This window comes from Antennarius striatus, chromosome 12 (assembly GCF_040054535.1).
Source record: "Antennarius striatus isolate MH-2024 chromosome 12, ASM4005453v1, whole genome shotgun sequence".
Taxonomy (NCBI): domain Eukaryota; kingdom Metazoa; phylum Chordata; class Actinopteri; order Lophiiformes; family Antennariidae; genus Antennarius; species Antennarius striatus.
In genome coordinates, this window is record NC_090787.1 from 16,500,402 (window position 1) to 16,520,747 (window position 20,346).

The 20,346-nt window shown below is 41.8% G+C and overlaps 2 protein-coding genes across 2 annotated transcripts; both read right to left on the minus strand.

Annotated features, from left to right (window-relative positions):
- Positions 1-737: 737 nt before the first annotated feature.
- On the minus strand, positions 738-10,137 carry me3 (malic enzyme 3, NADP(+)-dependent, mitochondrial). Its single transcript, XM_068328705.1, has 15 exons — positions 9,954-10,137; positions 9,335-9,555; positions 7,105-7,238; positions 6,446-6,595; positions 5,469-5,544; positions 5,228-5,389; positions 5,042-5,145; positions 4,858-4,967; positions 4,187-4,284; positions 3,956-4,069; positions 3,778-3,883; positions 3,535-3,677; positions 2,954-3,127; positions 2,768-2,866; positions 738-1,777 (listed from the first exon to the last, which is right to left on the minus strand). Exons 2-15 carry the CDS (start codon positions 9,548-9,550, stop codon positions 1,616-1,618), a joined length of 1,848 nt encoding a protein of 615 aa, XP_068184806.1. The 5' UTR covers positions 9,551-9,555; positions 9,954-10,137; the 3' UTR covers positions 738-1,615.
- Positions 10,138-11,331: 1,194 nt separating this feature from the next.
- ildr1b (immunoglobulin-like domain containing receptor 1b) lies at positions 11,332-19,040 on the minus strand. The gene is made up of 8 exons (XM_068329189.1): positions 18,792-19,040; positions 17,537-17,707; positions 16,331-16,480; positions 16,073-16,192; positions 15,828-15,974; positions 14,982-15,107; positions 12,720-13,594; positions 11,332-12,021 (listed from the first exon to the last, which is right to left on the minus strand). Exons 1-8 carry the CDS (start codon positions 18,838-18,840, stop codon positions 11,983-11,985), a joined length of 1,677 nt encoding a protein of 558 aa, XP_068185290.1. The 5' UTR covers positions 18,841-19,040; the 3' UTR covers positions 11,332-11,982.
- Positions 19,041-20,346: the final 1,306 nt, after the last annotated feature.

Sequence of the window (20,346 nt, forward strand, 5' to 3'; positions counted from 1 at the left end):
TGTCATGAGAGGAATTCAAACAGTCTGAAACATAATGAACACCAGACAGATATCATCAGTTTCATCAGATCAATAGTAGTTTTATAGTTATTCCAGCCTGAATCAGAACAGTAATAGTTATAATTTGATCATTATTACTTTATCACGCAATAAAATTTCCCATGATTTCCCATGAGATATTCTGAATCATAGGATCTGGACTATTCCTTGTATCCTGATCAGACTGTTCAGACTCCAGGCATTAAGCACAAAGTTTGAAGTAAAAGTCCTGCAATGGACAATGAGTCTTTTAAAAAACTTTCTGGAAACTTCAAGATTTAACAGAATGCTCTATGGGACATATCCCACCCGTCTAAAGACGTAAAGAAAATTCTGTCTTAACATTTTAGGAATCGGTAACATACAGGCACTATCAATAATATTACCTCCTATGTAGAGATAACTAATGCGATAAAAAGTGCGTGACCATTTTGTTCTCAGATAAATCACAAACACACCTCTGTTCATGTCTGCCCTGGTGTGTGCGGTGAAGTTTTGTGATAAATAGTGTAAAAATCCCTCGAGAGACGGAACAGAACATGTTCATAATAGCTGCTTTGTCCTCTCATGCCGAACGGGACGTCCCCCAACAGCCCACCTAACACATGATGATACTGGAGAGGTTCAGTTCTACAGCACCAATGAGTTCAGGATGAAAAGTGATCACATGAGAAGATCAAATTGAAAATTCAAATCAGTCGTTTTATCAATTATTTTATTTAAAAAGTTTCTTGTTCCCTTTGAAAACTTGAACTCGGTACTAAATCTCACAAAGCCTCATGCTCTCCAGGAATAAAAGATACATTTCACCAGGAAGTTTGGCAAAAAACGCAACAACAAGCAGAGCAACACACACTAAAGGACATCACACACATTGAATACAAAATTAACCTGACGGTGACATTAAATCCCCGACAACCCCTCCTGGAGTCTCTTCAGTCCTGCCTACAGGCTGAAGGGAGTGTATAAAATCAGCAGCTACAGAAGTGGCTTCTCCAACAGCTTTGCCAGCCACCAAATATAACTCATAATGTGGAGCGATGATACCCTGAGGCCACGCAAAAAGAGGCACTGAGAGCTCCTGTCATTTTTTTTTTTTCCTTTTAAAGCTTCAAAATGAGTCCTCTTGTGTGCACCAATAAAAGACAGCTTTGTTAGTTGCGCTGTGAGCTGCTTTGTTTTTCATAGAGCAGCTCAAATGGATCTCTGCTAGAGCAGCACGCTGAGGATGTGGACAGTGGAGTGTAGTCTAAAATCAAAATGTCATGCAGCATGTGCTTCTGATATCTGATATGATGTTGGTGAGCAGCTAAAAAATATTTAAATGAATTTATCAAACATACACTGATAACACTAATACATGATACAGCATCAAATAGAGGGAAAGAAACAGACATTTTAACACCCAAGAGGTCACTGAGAAAAGTAGAGAATACACTGTTTGGCATCTAATGTAAATCTAAATGGTAGAGCCCTCCGTCCGGCTGAAGGAGGCAGCGGCTCACAATTACTAAAGAAAGAGAAATGAAGAAGGAAGCTAAAGGGCCATAATCACGGGCAGCATGGGGGGTCAGAACTACACGTCCTGGACCGTCAGGGCCTCCTGAGGCCAGGAGTACGTGTCCAGAGTGAAGGAGTCATAATCAGGACTGTAGATGTGAGACAGAACAAACGCCTCCTTGTCTTTAGGCTCCGGGTAAACAGAAGCCATGCTGTGTCTGTATGCATAGTTGACAAGCTGTAAGGGAAGGAAACATCATTATTATTATCATTATCATCATCATTATTATTCATCACTATCATCATCACCATTATTGCATGCCTGTAGGCATGCAATTATACTAGTTATGTATTAGTATATACATATATGTATATATGTGAGTGTGAAGTGTAAAAAGAATTTCCCCAAGAGGGATAAATAAAGATTATTAATAATAATAATTATTATTATTATTATCATTATTATTATCAACACGTCATTATTATTATTATTAATCACTGTCATTATCATTATTATCAATACCATTACTATCATTATTAATAATCATCATCATCATCATTATTTTTATTATCAACATAATTATTATTATCATCATTATCAAAATAATAATAATTATTATCATCATCAACATAATTATTATCATCATCATTATTAGTTTTCCTTATATTTCTAATTTTTTTTCTCTGTGTGCTTTTTGGAGTTGAACCCAACGAAACTTGTTCCTATAATGTATCATAAATGTTTAGCAACACCTGAATCAAACTGGATCAGTAAGACCAATAAAATTAATGTAAATTATATCAGACCTCAAAGACGTTGGTGACATTTAAGTAAAGAGTCTGGTATACAGTGTGTGTGTGTGTGTGTGTGTGTGTGTGTGTGTGTGCGTGTGCGTGTGCATGCTCTGATGAAAGTCCGTCTGTTTAAGATGTCTTAAAAATACAATCTTCAAATGCACTTTTATCTACATTAATTTAAAAAAACTAAAGAAGTAAATTAAATGTTGTTGCATTAAACTAAACTTATTTGGATGGTCCATTCATGGAAGATTCCCAAAAAAACAACAGGAACACTTTAAGATGAAATATCATTTAGCTGATCCTAATTTTTAGAGACATATAGAAATAATCGTTGCATAATTTTGCTCCCATTATATCAAAACATTCGACTGAGGTTCCGTATCTCTCATGTCAGGAACGAAGGAGAACTCATGTAAAGTTCACCCACCTTCACCGCAATCTTGAAGGACACCTCTCTGATGTTGCTGAGGGGGGGGTAGAGTCTTCCCTCCGCCAGGTGCTCCTCCGTCACCATGTCAGCAATCGCCTGGGACAGAAGCACCAAACCGAACGATGAAGCAGAGGGAAAGCAGAGAGAAAGCATGGATCCTCAGTGCGCGCTGACGGAGGATACCTCTGCTGTGGTGAGGAAGACGTCATCGTTGATGTGACGCACTCGACAGGCTATGACCCCCAGGGCCACTCCGGGGAAGACGTAGGCGTTGTTTCCCTGGCCGGGGTAGAAGGTGCGCCCATCAGCCAGAACCACCTTATCGAACGGGCTTCCGCTGGCAAAGATCCCCCGGCCCTGAGACCAGAGAGAGGGGGGGGAGTCTGTAACGGGACGGCTAACCGATCCTGGAGGTGCATAAATAAAACTACCTTCTGTGGTGGTAGAAGGCACGACTGTTAAAATGTAGACGTGGAGCAGAGTTTAGTTTTAACGTGATGATTTCATTACGTAAAATAAAGCAGTTCAGTTTCTGCATCCAATGTTTCTGGGAAGTTCTGAGAAAATCCAGTCAGATGTGTTCATGTGATGAGAAGAAAAATATTCCAGATCTTCTAAGCTTCTGAAAACCAAACTGTGAATTAATTTTTTTATTAGAAATGAGACGTAAACAGTATATTTATATGAGACTGTAAAGTTATCTTTACAACTCGACACTGCCTCTCTGTCCTGCCTGCACCTCAGTAAAGCGACGCTGCTCGTACCTCCGTCAGCTGGTAGCACTGCTCGGCTGTACACTCCGCCTTACTGGTGGGATTACTGAGGGCAAAGATGATCGGTCTCTCGTTGTAGGACGCCATGTCTTTGATAATCTTCTCAGTAAATGCTCCTGCGATCGCAGCCACGCCTTCGTGTTCCGGAAAGAACAGCAGACAGACAGACAGAAGGCATCAGCTGGACTCAAACCACCGGACACACTTATCGCATGAGCTTCCAGGTGGACTCACCTATAATTGCAGTGGGCTTTATAGTATGGACGACCTCCTCCAGGGTCTTCAGGTGAGGGTGGTCATGTGCAAACTCCTCCTTTTCGTGGTTAAGATGGCCTCGCCCCTATTTTTGTACAAACATAATTTTAATCCCCTTTTAAAATTCACTGCGTCTCACACATGGAGAACATCCGACCTTCACAATGAGCCCTTTGGAGTCCACCATCCAGATCCTCTTGGCGGCCTCTTCTTTAGTCAGTCCCTCTTTGGCCATGGCCATAATGAGGAGGTGAGCAATACCCAGAGCGGCCTGTGGAAAATCAGAGGATGATTCTGTTCTCCGTTTTTATTTAAATTAACACCTTTCAGCCTTGAGGCACGGACTCTCTTCAAATTATTGCTATTCCCAAAGACAAGGCCTCCTCACCTCGCCTGCTCCCTGGAAAACAAATGTGTGGTCTAACAGTTTGTTCTTGGTGATCCTCAGAGCAGCTAAGATGCCAGCAACGGCAACTGAGGCTGTGCCTGAAAGAAATGAAAATAATATTTATTCACTTTAGGTAAGTGATTTTTTTTAATTTCCAGGCGAGTAATATCTACCGGCTTTCACAATATTGTATAATCAGCTCAACATCTTCCCATTTTATTTGTTACATCCTTGATATTTTTTAATTTACATATTATGTTTGTATTGTTTTTGCATTATAATCTGTTTTGGGCTTAAATCAAAGACACGTCAGTAATTTTTTAATGGAACAGTAACACGTTAGCACAACAATTTTTGAAGCAAAATTTGTAAAACTGGATTTAATTTTCTATAATTTAGATTTTTTGGTCTCATTGGCAACAGTTTGGTGGACGTGATCTCAAAAGAAGATAAGGTTCATTTCCAGAACATTTCTCAAAAAAGGATCAATTTCAGGTGTTTATCTGTACATGTCATTTTATATTTATTTCTGACTGATTTAATCAATTAATAGAGTTTATATTCTCTTCTCCTCATAGCTCTAATTTCTCTTTCTTATTTTCTTGTGTGTTTTTTCTGGATGGGTAAGAGAAGAAATGTGACTTCATACAGAGGTTTTAACACAGTCGTACCTTGGATGTCGTCGTTGAAGGTACAGTACTGATTCCTGTACTTGTTGAGGATGCGAAAGGCGTTACTGTTGGCGAAATCCTCAAACTGTATGAGGCAGTCCATACCGTACCTGCAGGGTGAGAGCGCCGACCAATCAGACGTCAGGATCATTCATGCCGTGGCGTGACTTCTGTTTCTACTCACTTGTCTGTCACTGCCTGCATGAACTCGTCGATCAGCTCGTCGTATTCCTTTCCTCTGATCCTCCGGTGTTTCAGTCCGATGTACAGCGGATCGTCAAGGAGGTTCTGAAATGAAAATCAGTCAGTGCTGCCCACTGTATCAGCTCCTAAAACCTTACACCCCTCCCGCACTGCCGATCCCACACACCTGGTTGTTGGTGCCGACGTCCAGCAGCACAGGGAGGCACTGCTGCGGCCCGACGCCACCGCAGGCTGTGTAGAGCGCCAACTTCCCCACGGGGATGCCCATCCCGTAGCTGCCCAGGTCACCGAGGCCGAGAATACGCTCCCCGTCCGTCACCACGATGGCCTGCACAGAAAACACGTTAACAAAAGGTATAAGCGTGTGCACGTGTGTGTGTGTGTGTGTGTGTCTAGGAATGGGGTACCTTTATGTTTTCTTCAGGCCAGGAGTTCAGCATGGTGGCGATGTGACCTCTATCGTGGATGGTGATGAAGAGTCCTCTGCAAGCAGGAAGGTTTCAGTTACACAGCAGCGATGTATTAATGAGTGATTAATGACTTTGATAGATTGATTGATCAGTCCTTTTGGATTAGATTCCTGACTACCACTGACATACATTCATGTCAGACATCTCTATAAAGACGGATCCCATGACATGAACACAAAAACGTATACAGTGCGCCCTCGTGCATACGCGCATCAACACTCACAACTCCAACTCATCACAAATTTTTGGTAGGCGGTCATGTGATACCATACACGCATTCTATTGGCTGGCGGCATCCGTAAGTACGCTCGGTTCCGTGAGTCTTGGACTTCCGTGAGACAGAAAAGTGCTTTTTTAACAGTCGATAAGAGTGAAGGGAAAAGGTAATACAGATAGAAGGTGGTTTAATATCAGTATGGGGAGGGTTCATAAACGTTTAAATTACCGTAAATAATAAGATAAATAGTTTGTCGCTCTATCTCGGAATTCTTTAATCGCGTGTGGTTCCTGGAACGCATTAACCGTGAGGACCGAGGGGGCACTGGATACTGAAAAGCCTTCAAAAGTATGATCTGAGAGCTTTACTTGTGTTTAATTGTTGTACTCAGAGAGAAACGTTTGCCCAACAGATAAAACATTATTAATCATTCATTAATCATTAATCCTAAACATGTTATCTGAAGCTGCAGATTTCCATTGCGTTTCATTTTCATTAGGACAACACCTTGATGATCCCACATGACCTGTGTCCTATGATGACTCAGAGAAGCTACATGGCAGAAATGACATCATGAGGTCAACAGGTTCAAGGAATTAACTTCAACCTTTTTGAGTGAAGACTTAGAGACGGTTCAGAGAACCTTAGAATGACTCGACCCCAGTGAACATCAGAGTTCAGGCGTGACGGATCTCACCGCGGCCTCCTGAAGGCCAGTCCGTACTGCTGACAGGCCAGGCCCACGGTGGGAGTGTAGACGATGGGCATGAACTTCTCGATGTCGGACGTCAGCAGACGGTAGAACAGCTTCTCGTTCCTGTCCTGCAGCGTCATCAGCAGGATGTACCTGAGAGAGACGACAGATGTACGACATCATTGTGCCTGTCAGAAAGTCTACGACTTATCTGAATATCTCAATATATGAAGGATAAATTTAGTGCAGACATTAGGCAAACAGGATGTCAGCATTTTTATTGCTAACACCTTAACAAGCAGGAAGTAGCTCAGACAGCTGCAGGGTCTTGTTTCAGTGTGATTTGTTAAGGTGTGAATAAAAGAGCTTCTATCTGACGACTATTTTGGGGTATTTTACTGTCATTAGAAAGTAAAATACGCCAAGCTTGATGAAATCAAATCATGTATCTCAGCTAGTGTGGCACTGGGTGCGCTCTGAAAAGCACTTGATGTGATCACAGATAAAGGTTTAATCATGTACTGAACGACACAGATAGAAGAGTGACAGATGTGAGGCAAGATTTGTGGGACGGCTTAGATGAAGAGTGTTTTTACTGCAGCTGTCGTGACATCATGGATAAACACTCTGGCAGTGTTTCCTGGTGATTTCCGTTCTCTCACTTGTCTAGAGGGTTGGAGCGCGTCTCGTAGCTCTTCATGACCCGCAGCACCTGGACGTCCTGGGACAGGAAGCAGGGGGGCAGCAGGCCGTGGATGCCCAGCTGCAAGCGCTCCTCAAAGGTGAACGCCATTCCCTACAGAATGGAGGAGGAGTGGTTACACAACAGGGTGGGGTTCAGGAACCCAAAAGAAATCCCAAAATCCAAACCACTATGACTCATGCGTTAGTCATCGCAGTATGAGGCTACCTCTGACTCATGACATCCAAACTCGGTTTGTTTATGAATCGGTTGCATTTTTACCACTTTTTGGTAACTTAGAGGAGTGAAAACATGAGGTCGAACTTTTATTTTTGGAGAGCAGTCCCCTGTCTCCTGGTTAGGGTTTGTTCTTCTCATTTGTCTCTGCATTAGCAGGTTTCTACAAGAGACACTGGTGGATAGTGTGAGGTTTATTTATGGCGTCCAATAGTGGGGAACTCACACCCTTAGCCCACCCTTGTCCCGCTGAATTATTCATACAGGCGTAGAGCGTGAAATGTGGTATTTGGTTGCCAACAGTGTGCTCAGGTTGCAACTACCAGGTCAAGAATTGTTCCACAAGCTGCCTGATTTTATTTTCATACTCAACAACTGCACCACACCTCACTGCAATGTGCTATTAGTAGCATTCTGAAAAACTACAATGATGACCTGCAGACAAAAGATAGACCTGCCTGCCAGAGAAATACTCTGATGCACAACAATGTACGAAAACGCACTAACAGAAGACAAGGGAAGATGATATCAGTGCACTGGGCATTTTTTAGGAATCTAATCTAAACTCCACTGGTCTGGATGGAAAACTTTGACACTCATGCTGATAACTGAAGTATCTGCACAGTGCAGACGGTCACAGATTAACAGAGTTAAATGTGATCACAAGGGTGAAAAGGCATTAAAGTAATCTGATAAGAACTCCTACACTTCATCCAGTTTAGATCCTAGGATCTGTCACTGACTTTATGTCAGGTCAAAAAAAACAAAAAAAACACCCAACAACAATAAAAGTTCAAACACTAAATCACTAGTGTGAACTTTTACACTTTCTAGTTCTCTATTTCTGCTGAATTGGCAAATGATGTGTATGTAAATGCTGACTGGGCGTTAGCAGAGGAAGGAACCACCACCGACATCCTAAAACCCGAAATCTTCAGTTTCTGTCCTGCAGAGGTAGGCCGGCAAGAAAACATTTCCTGAATCCAAATGTATGCAAGAAGTCTGGAAAAAATTTAGTCAAACCACTGGTGAGTCATACGGCAGACATTTTTAATGGGGGATCGTTCTGGTCACGCAGCTGCAGCATTTTTCTTTTGGAAGAAATAAGAATGATCCCACACCATCTCTGCAAAAGAATTTACTTTGTTTTAACACTCTGCTATCTCTCCAGATAGGAGAAGTGGAATTCATGTGACACTGCTGGGCGTCTCTGTGGAGCATCTGTTTAAATAAGATCCCCCACCACCAGACAGCAGCACAGGTCCATCCAAGTGGAGCAAAGAAACTTGTTAATCAGACTAAAAAATGTCAAATGATAAAGTTTAATAATAATGTTAATAAAATAATAATATAACAATAATAATATAATAATAAAAATACTGAATACTCATTAAAACTTAGTAAGTAATAACTTAAATAAAACACAGCCAATTGAAGAGCATTTTAAAAGCAGTGCAAAGGTGCAAATGAGTTTCTATAATAGTACCAGTACATAAATCGGTGAATGGGTAACCTTGAATATTACGAGGCCTCCAGACCATTAAGGTCCTTTGAATAACGATGAAACAACCAGACGACCAGAGATCAAGCTCAAACTGCCTACTCAGTTAAATAAGGTGTTACTTTCAATTTCACTTGTGTTTATTGGATTGTTTTTGCTTTTGTTTTCTTCTTTTATTTGCAATTTTACTGTTCTAATAAACACATTTCCAGTTTCTCAAGATAGTGATTCTTTTAGAGTGTTTTGAAGTGCATTACGATGCAATAAAACACCAGGAATAATAATAATCTCTGCAAAGAAGGTTATGTTTTCATGATTGCTGGTTTATTTATTAGGAGTTTTGCAAAATGGATCAGGATAATAAGGTATCCTAAAGATTGAATTTTACATTTGGATGCTCTTTTTGATCATGTTTACCTGATGATGATTGAGGTAGATTAATGTGAATTGATCAATATGATCATAATCTCACCTTGTTGAGGTGGGGGTTTCTGGTGATGTCATATCCCCTCTTCTTGGTGCTGACGCTGCGCTTGGGTTTAGCCCCGGAGTGGCAGACCCGCACCCACTGGAGGGAGGGCATCGGACCCGCACCGAGGGGCCACGGGGCGCCGGCGGACGGACGCGTCCCGCCCGCAGCCGTGCGCCTGCACAGAAGCAGTGCGGCTCTTCCTGGGAGAGAGTTCATGCTGCCTGCACACAGCCGGGGACAGGGTGAGGGTGAGGGTGAGGGTGGGGAGGGTCACCTTGGAGGTCCGAGAAAAAAACCAGCTGGGCACGTCACGCATTCCCAAAATAGTAGTTCAGACCGCCGGAGCCCAGTAAACAACCTCCACCAGGAGGTTGTTTACTGGGTTACGGTGGTCACAACAGCCGTTCAGTGGACATTAAAACACATTTAGGTGAATTAATGGTTATATATTGTTCAGTGATGGAGACCAAACCCAGGTTGATGTTTTGGAACCGAACGCAGCCCCGTTAGCCACCGTTAGCCGCCAGCTACGCTACAAATGACAAGTTTTCTCCTTATGGAAAAATGTACGCATCCACTGATGCTAGCTAGCAGGTAGCTAACGCTCAGCTAGCCTTACCTGAAAACGATGCGAAGCCGCGGCTGCGATCTTCATAGGAGACACTTTTTTTTTACCCTGGGCTGCTGTTATCGATTAGCTGTGGCTGTTCGGCAGGATCGATAAAGAACAGCTGATCCAGGAGATGATATTGACAGCTTTGACTTCCTCTGTCCTCACGAGCGCTGGAAGCACCAATCAAACAACAGTGACGTCAAAAGCCAACCAACAATCGACTACTGTATGTCCCACTATGGGAAGGCTAAAGCCCGCCCAATTTGCTTAGGGAAAAATTCTGACCAATCTGATTCAACCTCTCGGCGAGCCAAAACAAAGACTAGCCAATCAAATACGAGAGGTGGATCCTTGTTTTCGCCGTAGTAGGGTTCTGTATTGGGTTTCAACCTCCACTATGATTCAGCAGGAACACATCTTCCATCTTCAGCTTCAACACCTCGAATTGTAAAGTAATTCTGTTTTTACAGGTTCGTCCCATTAAAATATCCGTAATACTGCAGTGGCAGCACAGCTGTTTAAGACATTAGCCTTGAATTAAGACTAATAAGATTATTCTGCACAGCAGAGCATGTAAACAACCTCTGGCGCCCCCTACTGGACATTCTAGAGTAGGCACAGATCATGCATGTACAGCTGCAGCAACAATTCAGCGTGTTTTGTCGCCGCTGGGGCAAAAAGTTGCTATAGGTCTACTTGTTCGTCTCAAAGGTGGGAAACTACCACCATGTCACTAAGGGGTTTTTTTTGCCCAGACTTACTGAACTGCTGCAACAACGCTGTCATTATAAAAATACAATTATCAGAACCACAGGCTGCAGCCTCAGGTTTCGGTATAAAGTAACACAGCAACTAATTTTTTATCACACCTTTGCAGAGAGTTGGTGTTAACCTCCCTGGACAACTGTTTAATCACAGGGCAGGCACATAGAAAGACAAACATTCACACCTGTGGTCAAGTCATCAGCATGTCGTGAAGCCAGGGCTACAATGCTAACCACTGACCCCCAAGGGGCCTCCAATGAATTCCAACAAAACCTCAACATAATAGCTGATGAATATTGTTCATCAGTCAATTCAGAAATACATGACACTGTATTTATGATACACCAATGTTTAAAATGTTTCTCATATCCTAGATTTTTATAAAGTTTTCAATGGGACACCTGGTTTATGGTAAATTAATAATTCTAAATACAAGATTATAAATCCTTTCTTAAATTAACTTTAAAATCATGAGTACTGTAATCTCAGAAAACCAGTTTCCCATTTTGTCCTCTTGGCAATCCCATTTTGATTAAAAAAAAAAAAAATCGGTCTGGTTCCACGTGTAAGATCATACATAAACTGTTTATGTCGAAGTACATAAAGAACCCACTTCATGTGAGCTGAATGTAAAAAGTTTTATTTAAAACACACATAATCATTGTACAGCACTGGTCATGCTTGTGATAAAAGTAAACAAGAATGAAATTTTGGTGTTGTTCACCTAACAGTAAGAGATTCCAAATCTTCCTACAGTACTGTCTTTTGTTGTTGTTGCTGTTGAATATGGTCAATGATAAAAAAAACAAACACTTTAAATAGTACAAGAAATTATGACAAAATCGAAGTTATTCTACAAAATAAAAAAGAAAGGGACATATCTTTCTGGACATTAATGACACACAACACAATAACAACAGAGTGTTACACCGAAACTACAAAATATCACAGTAGCCAGCAAGTTGCTTCCTGGAACCGTTTAGTTTTAAACAAAATAAGAAGAGCCATCACCAGAGGGAAAACACACACATTAAAGTTGTGAAAGAAAAGTAAATGCAACAGGTACAAAATCAAAAACTACTTATCTCAAATACATCTTTGTCTTATCTGAAATTTGCAGCCTCAGCTCTACAACTTTATATATACAAATTAAAGCTTTATCACAAGTACATCTATGTACGCTAGTTGAACACATTAAGGACACGCTGCTTGTCTTCATTTTCACCATTCTGGAAACATTCAGGTAAGGGTCAAGAAAGACAGAAATGCTTCAGATGACTACGCTGTTGCTGCTACGGGAGCTTCTATCCTAAGAGACAAAAGTGATGGAGGTGAGGTTAAGTTAAAGATGGAAAGATGACTTGATTCAATTAAACAAGCAGCAGAAAAGAGGAACAACAAAGGAACGTCCTGCTTACAACAATCACTACATGGTCTCGTATCTGTGTTTGAGCTGTCGATTCTACACAATCATTAGAACCACAGTGTTTATTCTGCACCATGGCAGACATGTCACATTTCCATCAGTCGCGTCGTTTTCCTTTGTTTGATGTTCGGCTGGTTTAGTTAATGATGCCGTCTGTCAGCTTATTTTACTATAAAGCAAGTGCTACAAATCTCTGTCAGCACTTATCAATGCAAATATGCTGGATCATTTAGTGGCATAAAAGCTGAATGCATAATTTGCCATATCGATAGCAAAAAATATTGCATTTAAAAAACCACTAACAACTCAGATCATCTAAGATCTACCAGTCTGAATCAGTCTTACAGTGTATTTGTGTCATAAAACACTTCAACATAATAATGACCTGAAGGGAAATCCAAATTTATTTGCATGACAAATAATCCGCAGCTAAAATTTCATAATCACAGCTCTGATTGTATAACATCTAGGATGAATATAAGAATTCAAGAATGAATGTAAAATAAAGAACCATGAAACCAGGAGGACAACTCTTACGACTGTTGGCTGAGTGTGTGCCAGTGTCAGAGTGAGGGGCTTACAGAGAGGTGGTGGTAGTTCCTCCGACTGTTGCTCTGGTCGAGATGGTTCTCGATGGAGAAGTAGCTGGGGGGCTTCTCCGGCCAATCTTTCCACTTGCCTCCTTTTCCTTTCTTGCCGTGCCCCTCATCTGAGCTCCAGATATCTGTGCGGCGCTGGGGGGGCGAGTAGCTCCTCTCCCTCCTGGACGTCCTGCTGCGCAGCTCCTCCATCAGATCGTCACGACTGTGAGCACGAGGTCGGGACCCCCCTCCTCTCCTGTCGTTCCTTGAGTCCCGGTACGGTGCTCTTCCTCTCCTGTTCTCCCACTCCGAGTCATCGCTGTACTCGCGTGAACTCCCCCGTCTGGGAGGGGAGACGTCTCTATAGCTTCGACTGTTGCCTGGGAGACGTCCCCCGGAGCGGCTCGTACTCCCGCTGGACTGGCTGGATAATCTGGGTCCGCTTTTGGCGCCGTTTCCCCCTCCAGCCCCTCTGCGTGAGGAAAAACTCGGTACTCGCTGGATAATGGGAGGCAGGGTGATCACCCTCCTCTCGACCCCTCTGACCCCCAAGTCATCCAGGGCTGACAGCATGCTCGGGGGCCCGGGTGTGTAGGGGACTGCTGCAGGGGCCGGCTGGGGCTGGAGGTGTGGTTGTAACGGGGGCATGTTGTGGGCACTGTAACGCGCCATCTGAGGTGCCCCCACCTCCAGCCCCCTCACCTGGTTCTCTAAGTAGTCCAACACCTGGCCAGATCCTCGACTGCTGCCCTGGACGCTGCTGTTCAAGTGGAGCACAGGAGGAGGAGCAGGAGGCTGCTGCTGCAGCGCCACGGGAGACAGCTGCATGGGGGCCATGGCAAAGTTCTGTTTGACGGGATAGTCGGAAAACGAACCTGGAACAAAGACGACAGCTCGCTTTACAACAGACTTTGGACAAACTGAGGGGAATAAAAACTGATGCATCTAACTGAAGTGTCAAAGCTGTGAGCAAAACTTTTCATTAAATACTCATCGAGAGCATTTTTAGCAAGATAAAGCAGGGCTTTGAGCCAGAATTTTTTGCCAATCGGTTCGCTCCGAACAGAAACAGAATTATAACGTTTCCAGTTTTACGTTACACCCAAGAACTGACGTTCCTGAATTGGTTAGAACAAAAAAACCTAATTCCCAAACCAGTTAATAATGTTACTTGTAAATATAAATAGGTAGGTGACTTTGGAACTTTTAAATTGGGAAATGAAAGCAATTGGTTTACATACTGTAGATTTGTCCCTAGGGTAAACAGAACAACAGCACTGATCCAGTTACGGAACAGAGGATGGAGAATCAGAGGGAGACGGAGAAGCTGTGGCAGGTGATGATGCAACAAAGTTTGAGTATGTCAGAGCTCACCGGGGGGGGGGGGTGAACACGTCAAGTTCTGAACGAAGCATCTTGTGATCGGTCAGGAACAGAAAGAAAACAACGATAAATGTCCGGAGCGTCGGAGGAAGTCCACCGGAGATTAATTGGTACAAAGTGCTGGCAGTACGGGGACACAGTACACTGAAAATGACTGGCAGCCAATGAGTTAAAGTCTAAATCATACATTTTTCAGGTCGACAGACTGCAGTGTTTACATGTTATGAATATAATCCAGATTGACAGATTGCAATGTTTACCTGTTATGAATGTGACAGAGATTGGGAAACTGACTTTTCCTTGACTGCTGGTGATTTGCCTCTTCTCTCCGCTGTCATCACGCATTGAGTGAATGACAGGAAGGGAAACATGAGGTCAGATATTTTATTCAAGAACGAAAAAAGAAAAACCCAAAACGGTACTAACCGGTTTATAATTATTTTCTGTTCCGATTCCGTTCTGGAACATTAAAAAATATAAAGTTTTCGTTTTCATTCCTGGCAAAATACCAAAAGTTTCTGGTTTTCGTTTTCGTTCCATTAACCGGTTCAAAGCTCTGAGATAAAGTAATTGTTTGTGTTTCAAAATTATAAGCCCATTTCCAAAAGATGTGGGATGCTGTGTAAAATGTAAAGAGACACAGAATGTGACGAAAGCAACTAAAGACAGCAACATATTTGAATAATATTGGGACGGCAGCATAAAAAAAAAAAAAAGTTAAGAAATGCTCACGTGATGGAAAACACCCAACATTTAAAGAATAGACCATTCCTTTTCATTGTGTTCTCTCCTGGAACCAAATATCCACCCTCAGTTCTGGGTGTGAGCAGAACAACAAAACATTCAAGGTGAGTCTCACTGCGCCTGTGTCTCACTCACCTGAATGGAGTATAGGAACACCCTGGGAGGAGGCATTGGAGCTGATAGGAGCGTAGATGGGTTGGCCATTCACCCACGGAACCATCGCTTTCTGGGCCTCTCGAATCATCCTGTACTGCATCACAGCTAAAACCAGAGCCAGACATAATCAATGGCATTGGATATCTGTATTGATTGAAGTGGATATTGATGACAAGGCCTGAACAAGTACAGACTCTGCAGGTAAAAACACTTTTCCTATGAATTAATGAATATTTAAGTAGATCTTGTATAAATAAGATCATGCATAGTCCTGTTTAAGGCCAGTACTCTGAAGCAGGGTCGCTGTAAGGGGGTGTTGACCTCATGGTAACTTCTAGCACCTTATGTTTCAGATAGCAAATAATCACCAATAAAAAAAAAAAGCCCAGTCACCAATCAACTGTGTGGACACACAAAGTTATCCAAGTGACCCATCCTTGTATTCCTGTCCCTAACATCCTAACTGGTTGTACGATCAGGATTCGTCACACACACAAGAATCTGCAGATGATCCTTTCTCAGATCGGAGACATGCACCCGGTACCATCAGCTGCTGTGTTGCTCATTGAATATTTAGGTCCCTCTTGGAAAGTACTGATCGAGTCATGTGAGAATTTAAACTGAAATATCAAACAGGCTTGATAATTATGTCAGTGGTGCAGATAAATCCACAAGCAGTATGTAAGGTGGAAGAGTGGATCAGCCGATGCCACGAATGTCTGCAGGCACAATACCAGGACCCTGGAGCCAAAGCAGCAACACACACATCATCCATTCTATCATTTATATTTTGGCTGACATCCCCCATTGCCATCCCCCCCCTACCTTTCTCAGGGCAGCAGCATGTCTGTGGACAACACGGACAGCGGACGTAACAGCAGCACTTCTGAGGGCAGCACTGACAGCAACAAACGCCCAAAAGGATGAAGAGGAGTAGAAAACCGAGGATGATCAACAGGACCGTCAGCCAGTCTAGAACAGGTAGGAAAACACACAGGTTCCAGTCGGTTCCAGTCGGTTCCAGTCGGCGTGTGACTTGTTGTGCTACGGTCTCAACAGAAGACACCTACGGTAAACGATGAGGATGACTTCACTGTCTGAGTCGCCTGTGGTGTCGCCAGGAGCGTCGACATTGCAGAAATACACGCCGTTATCCCACCACATCACCTCTTCGATCACCAGGTCAGCCCCTGTTGGCAGATTAAAGATTTATCATGCAGTAACTAATTAAAAACTTCATTTTAAGTATGAACATAATACTGATATTTTTCTTAATCTGTGTGAAACCATAGCAGAGATGAACACTCATTATGACGCATCCATCTCACCGTTTTGAATGGTAATCTTGCGTTGTCTGTAGTCCACGCCCAGGATGGGCTGATTCTGGCCACTCTTCTGGATCACGGTGCGGATCGTGCGCTGCTGATCGGGGCAGTCGTTGGCGGGGTCCTGACCCAGCTGCAGGGCAGCCTGGAAGGCTAAGGAAACACAAAGTTTTAAAGGATTCCTGTTCTATTAAACATAAAACTTAAAACATCACACCTTCGTCACATTGACCTCCTTTATCTGTTTGTATTTGTCAACATGATGCTGCCAGGAAGTGAAATGCGTGTCATTGTCTTTATGCATTCTCTGTAACACGACCAGCAGTAGTTCAGCACCACAACTGTTTTATCAGGATTATTTATGACAAACTTCATTTAGTTTCTTACAATTTTTGTTCTTAGATGTTTTACGTTTGAAAATAAAGTTTGCCCGGTTTGTTAAAATTAACAGCCATATGAAATCTTATAAATAGTCTCCAAAACCACTAGGGACTATTTATAAAGTCTCATAAATAGTCTCTAGTGATGATGTCACTTGAGAAAGAGTCAGTTTGACAGATGACTGCAGTTCAAAACAGAACCTTGAATCTCCAGTGGCCCAAAGCTACAATTCTGTAGCTCCTCTGGGCATAGGAAGCTCCAACGGATCTGGAGGCAGTTATGTTGCATTATGGGTAATGAAGGCCATAAAATGCATGGACTAATGCAGCAAATTTGTCCCTTTTTTGTCTGACAGTGTTGAAGGAACACAGACAAACTGCTGAGGTCACCACACAACTAATGATGCTTCCATTTTTCCAAGGAACAACATGAACTACAAGGAGGATGTTCAGGGAAAACAGCTTCAGTGAAATAGTTGGCAAGAGTTGTGTGATTGTTACATTAATGTTTTCTCTTGGTCTTAATTATTATGAGAAATGTAATTTAATTGTTATTACAATTGTTTGAAAATGTCAAATTAGTGGTATATTACCGAAAGGAAAATGACCAAACTTCAAAATGCAAAATAAATAAATTTTTTTTGTTGTTGTAGTAATTCATCTGAATATATCAATACAAAAGCATGACTTACAGTATTAAAAACTAAGATTCAGTTCTCCACTGTAGAAAAAGGAGAGTTCTCATAAACACCGTAAATTCTTCGTTGCATGTTTTGGACTGATTTTATTGCTGTGTGTTAATAATCTCTCCTTCCGGCCGTGGACTCACCAGTGGAGTAGTACTCCAGCACGGGGTCTTTACAGAAAGACTTGAACCTCCAGACCACCAGGACGTTCTGAGGGTTAGCTGTGGTCGTGAAGTCGCAGCGTAGGGTCACCGAAGCAAACAGCATGGTTCTCCTCTCTCTCTCTGGCACTGTCACTTGGACGGACAGCAGCTCTGATACAAACAGAACGAATAAAAAAAATGAGAGGGAGACCAAATGTATAACAGCAGAACTCTGACAAGCTGAAAAAAACCCTCTTATGTTCGCTGTGCTGTCTGAAGAGAATCTGAACAGACTGGTTAACAATTTCCTCCACAGGACTTTCAGCGTGTTGGCAATGAGCCATTAAAGTAAAGAGCAGCTGTCTGTCACTGTCAGACGTGCAGGCGTAAAGAAAACCTAATGACACACCAGAAAACCATCAGTAAGGGTTGAAAGAAAAAAATTCAAACAGCTTTTCTTTGAGGGTGAGCACAAATACTGACACATTCAGGTACGTCCATAAACATCTGAGGGACGTCGGCCGGTTTTTATCTTAAAGTCTGAATAGATGTAACAACCTGTTTTCATAAAGCTTCATCAACCAGAGCCCAAGATGACATTCAGTTTTGTTTGCTTTGTCCAAATACATCAGAATGCAAAATAATCAAAATAATTTTCACACTGAGATTTTTCAGTTCAACTGAAATAAGTGACTTGATAAATGGATATGAGTGTTAATAATTTTTTTTTAAAAATCATTTTTGATCTTTAAATATTAATAATTAATAATTAATAATAATCTCAAATAACATTTAATAATGTGTCAATCCTATTGAATAATTTTCTACATTCTCACAAACCTGAATTTAAGATTATCACTGCATGTAGTAACACGTCATTACATACAGTTCCATTAAAACGCGAACACTTTAATGCCTCCAAAATGCATCATTTGTACAAAAATACAAAATACTTTAAATTAAATTATTGCAGCTATTTACAGATTCGTGTCTTCAATATTTTTTAATGTATGTTTGCCTAACTCATAAAGGATTTACATTACATAGATTATTGATTATATACATACTTTGTTGGTGCGCGGTCACGTGACCAGGGTCGGCCTTGCCCTGTTTACACCTGTTGATAATTAACTTGCGCCCATTACTGTTAGTTTCGCCTGTCTTTAGTGGTTCTGTAGACTAATCGAACAGGTAATACTCGTATAAAGTAACCCCATACATTATCATTACTGGACTATAAGACTTAGAGCCTCACCTGTCGGCAGGTGAGCCAGCAGGAGCGCCATCAGTATCATATTTCCCATCTCTTTATCCTTCGGAGGAAGCTTCACTCTCTATCCTGTGGGCGATTTAAAATCCACCAAAAACCCGGGATGTGTGGAGGAAGGCGCCTCGTTTCCACGGCTCTGCATAATAAACCCAGTTTCATCTACGGAGACATGTTCCCCCGCTGCTGCGGGTCTTCTGGGCCGGAGAACGGTCCTCAACCACCTGCAAATGACGGAACAACTTTCACCGAGAGCTCGTCGGAGGCGGATCGTCCCATCCCCCCCTCCCCCAATCCAGCTCCAGGTGACGTCACGGCCCCGCCCCCTCAGACAGGTGCATCAGGGCGGATCAGAAAGCACGTCAGCAGCTCACAGATGAGCTGAAGGGTTGGTTGTCTGTGTTGTAGTGATTAGTTTGTTTTCTGTCCTTCTGTTAACAGAATTATTGAAAAAAATAAAAATTAAAAACATTAACCTCTAAAAAATTTGGAGTATAATATGGATCCACCAATAATTGGCCATGTTAATAGCAATCATGCTGATATTGGTAAGTAAAACTGGGCTAAAAATTTTTTGCAGACCAAAACATACAAGTTTCTGACCAAAAAAAACTTGTTTTCTTACTTTCACACTTTGTTGATACTCTAAATCATATACAGTATGTCAAACTCAAGGCCCGGGGGTAGAGTGTCTAAAAATAAATAGGTCAAAAGCATGCTTTGAGCAAAACTACATATCCCACAATGTAGCCCATTTTAACACAAACACGTTTTAAACAAAGTTAATGTCCTAACTTGTGTTTGATGTTATTTTTCTTTATTCTCTTGGATCATTTGATCCTTGATTGATGGAGTTCTGTGGGTTTCATAACCTGACAAATTAAAAGGATTTATGTTATAACAGAGAAACAAAAATGTATTTTCTGTGTAACCTTAATGTTTGTAACTTGAATAAGTAATAAATGAAGAGTTATTTAACATTAAAGAGTAGTTACATTTATTTTACATTACATTAAGTTACATTGCTCATGTGGCCCTCGGTGAAAATGAGTTTGACACCTCTGCTCTAAATAAAGGATAGATCAATATTTTTATTTGCACATACTGCAAAATATACATTTAAAGATAAAAACTGACTTGAGAAAATGCATCAGGTTTTGTGAGAGGTACATTCAAATACATGTATGTTAAAACCCTGGAAATGATTAATTTCAGGCCATTTGATAATGTATAATTTTCTTTCTTTTCAGTCTCCGCTGAAACATATTCCATCCTTTCAGTCCGGCTCCTCGTAGGTTTAAGGGAAAAGCATGAGGACAAATCTATTGAGAGGCTGGTTGAAGGCAGATGAATGCATTCTTTATGTAAATGTTAGCATCCAGTTCATTATTTGTAATGGCTCCTGTCCTCAATAGAGTGAAAGAAACAGCGGATGTGAATGAACTAAAGCAGGTCAGCTCATCTGGCACAATGGTCTTCATTTATCGTCTGTGGCAAACAGCCTGAGTGTAAAGTCCACTTTCAGGGTGAGTCATATCGGGTG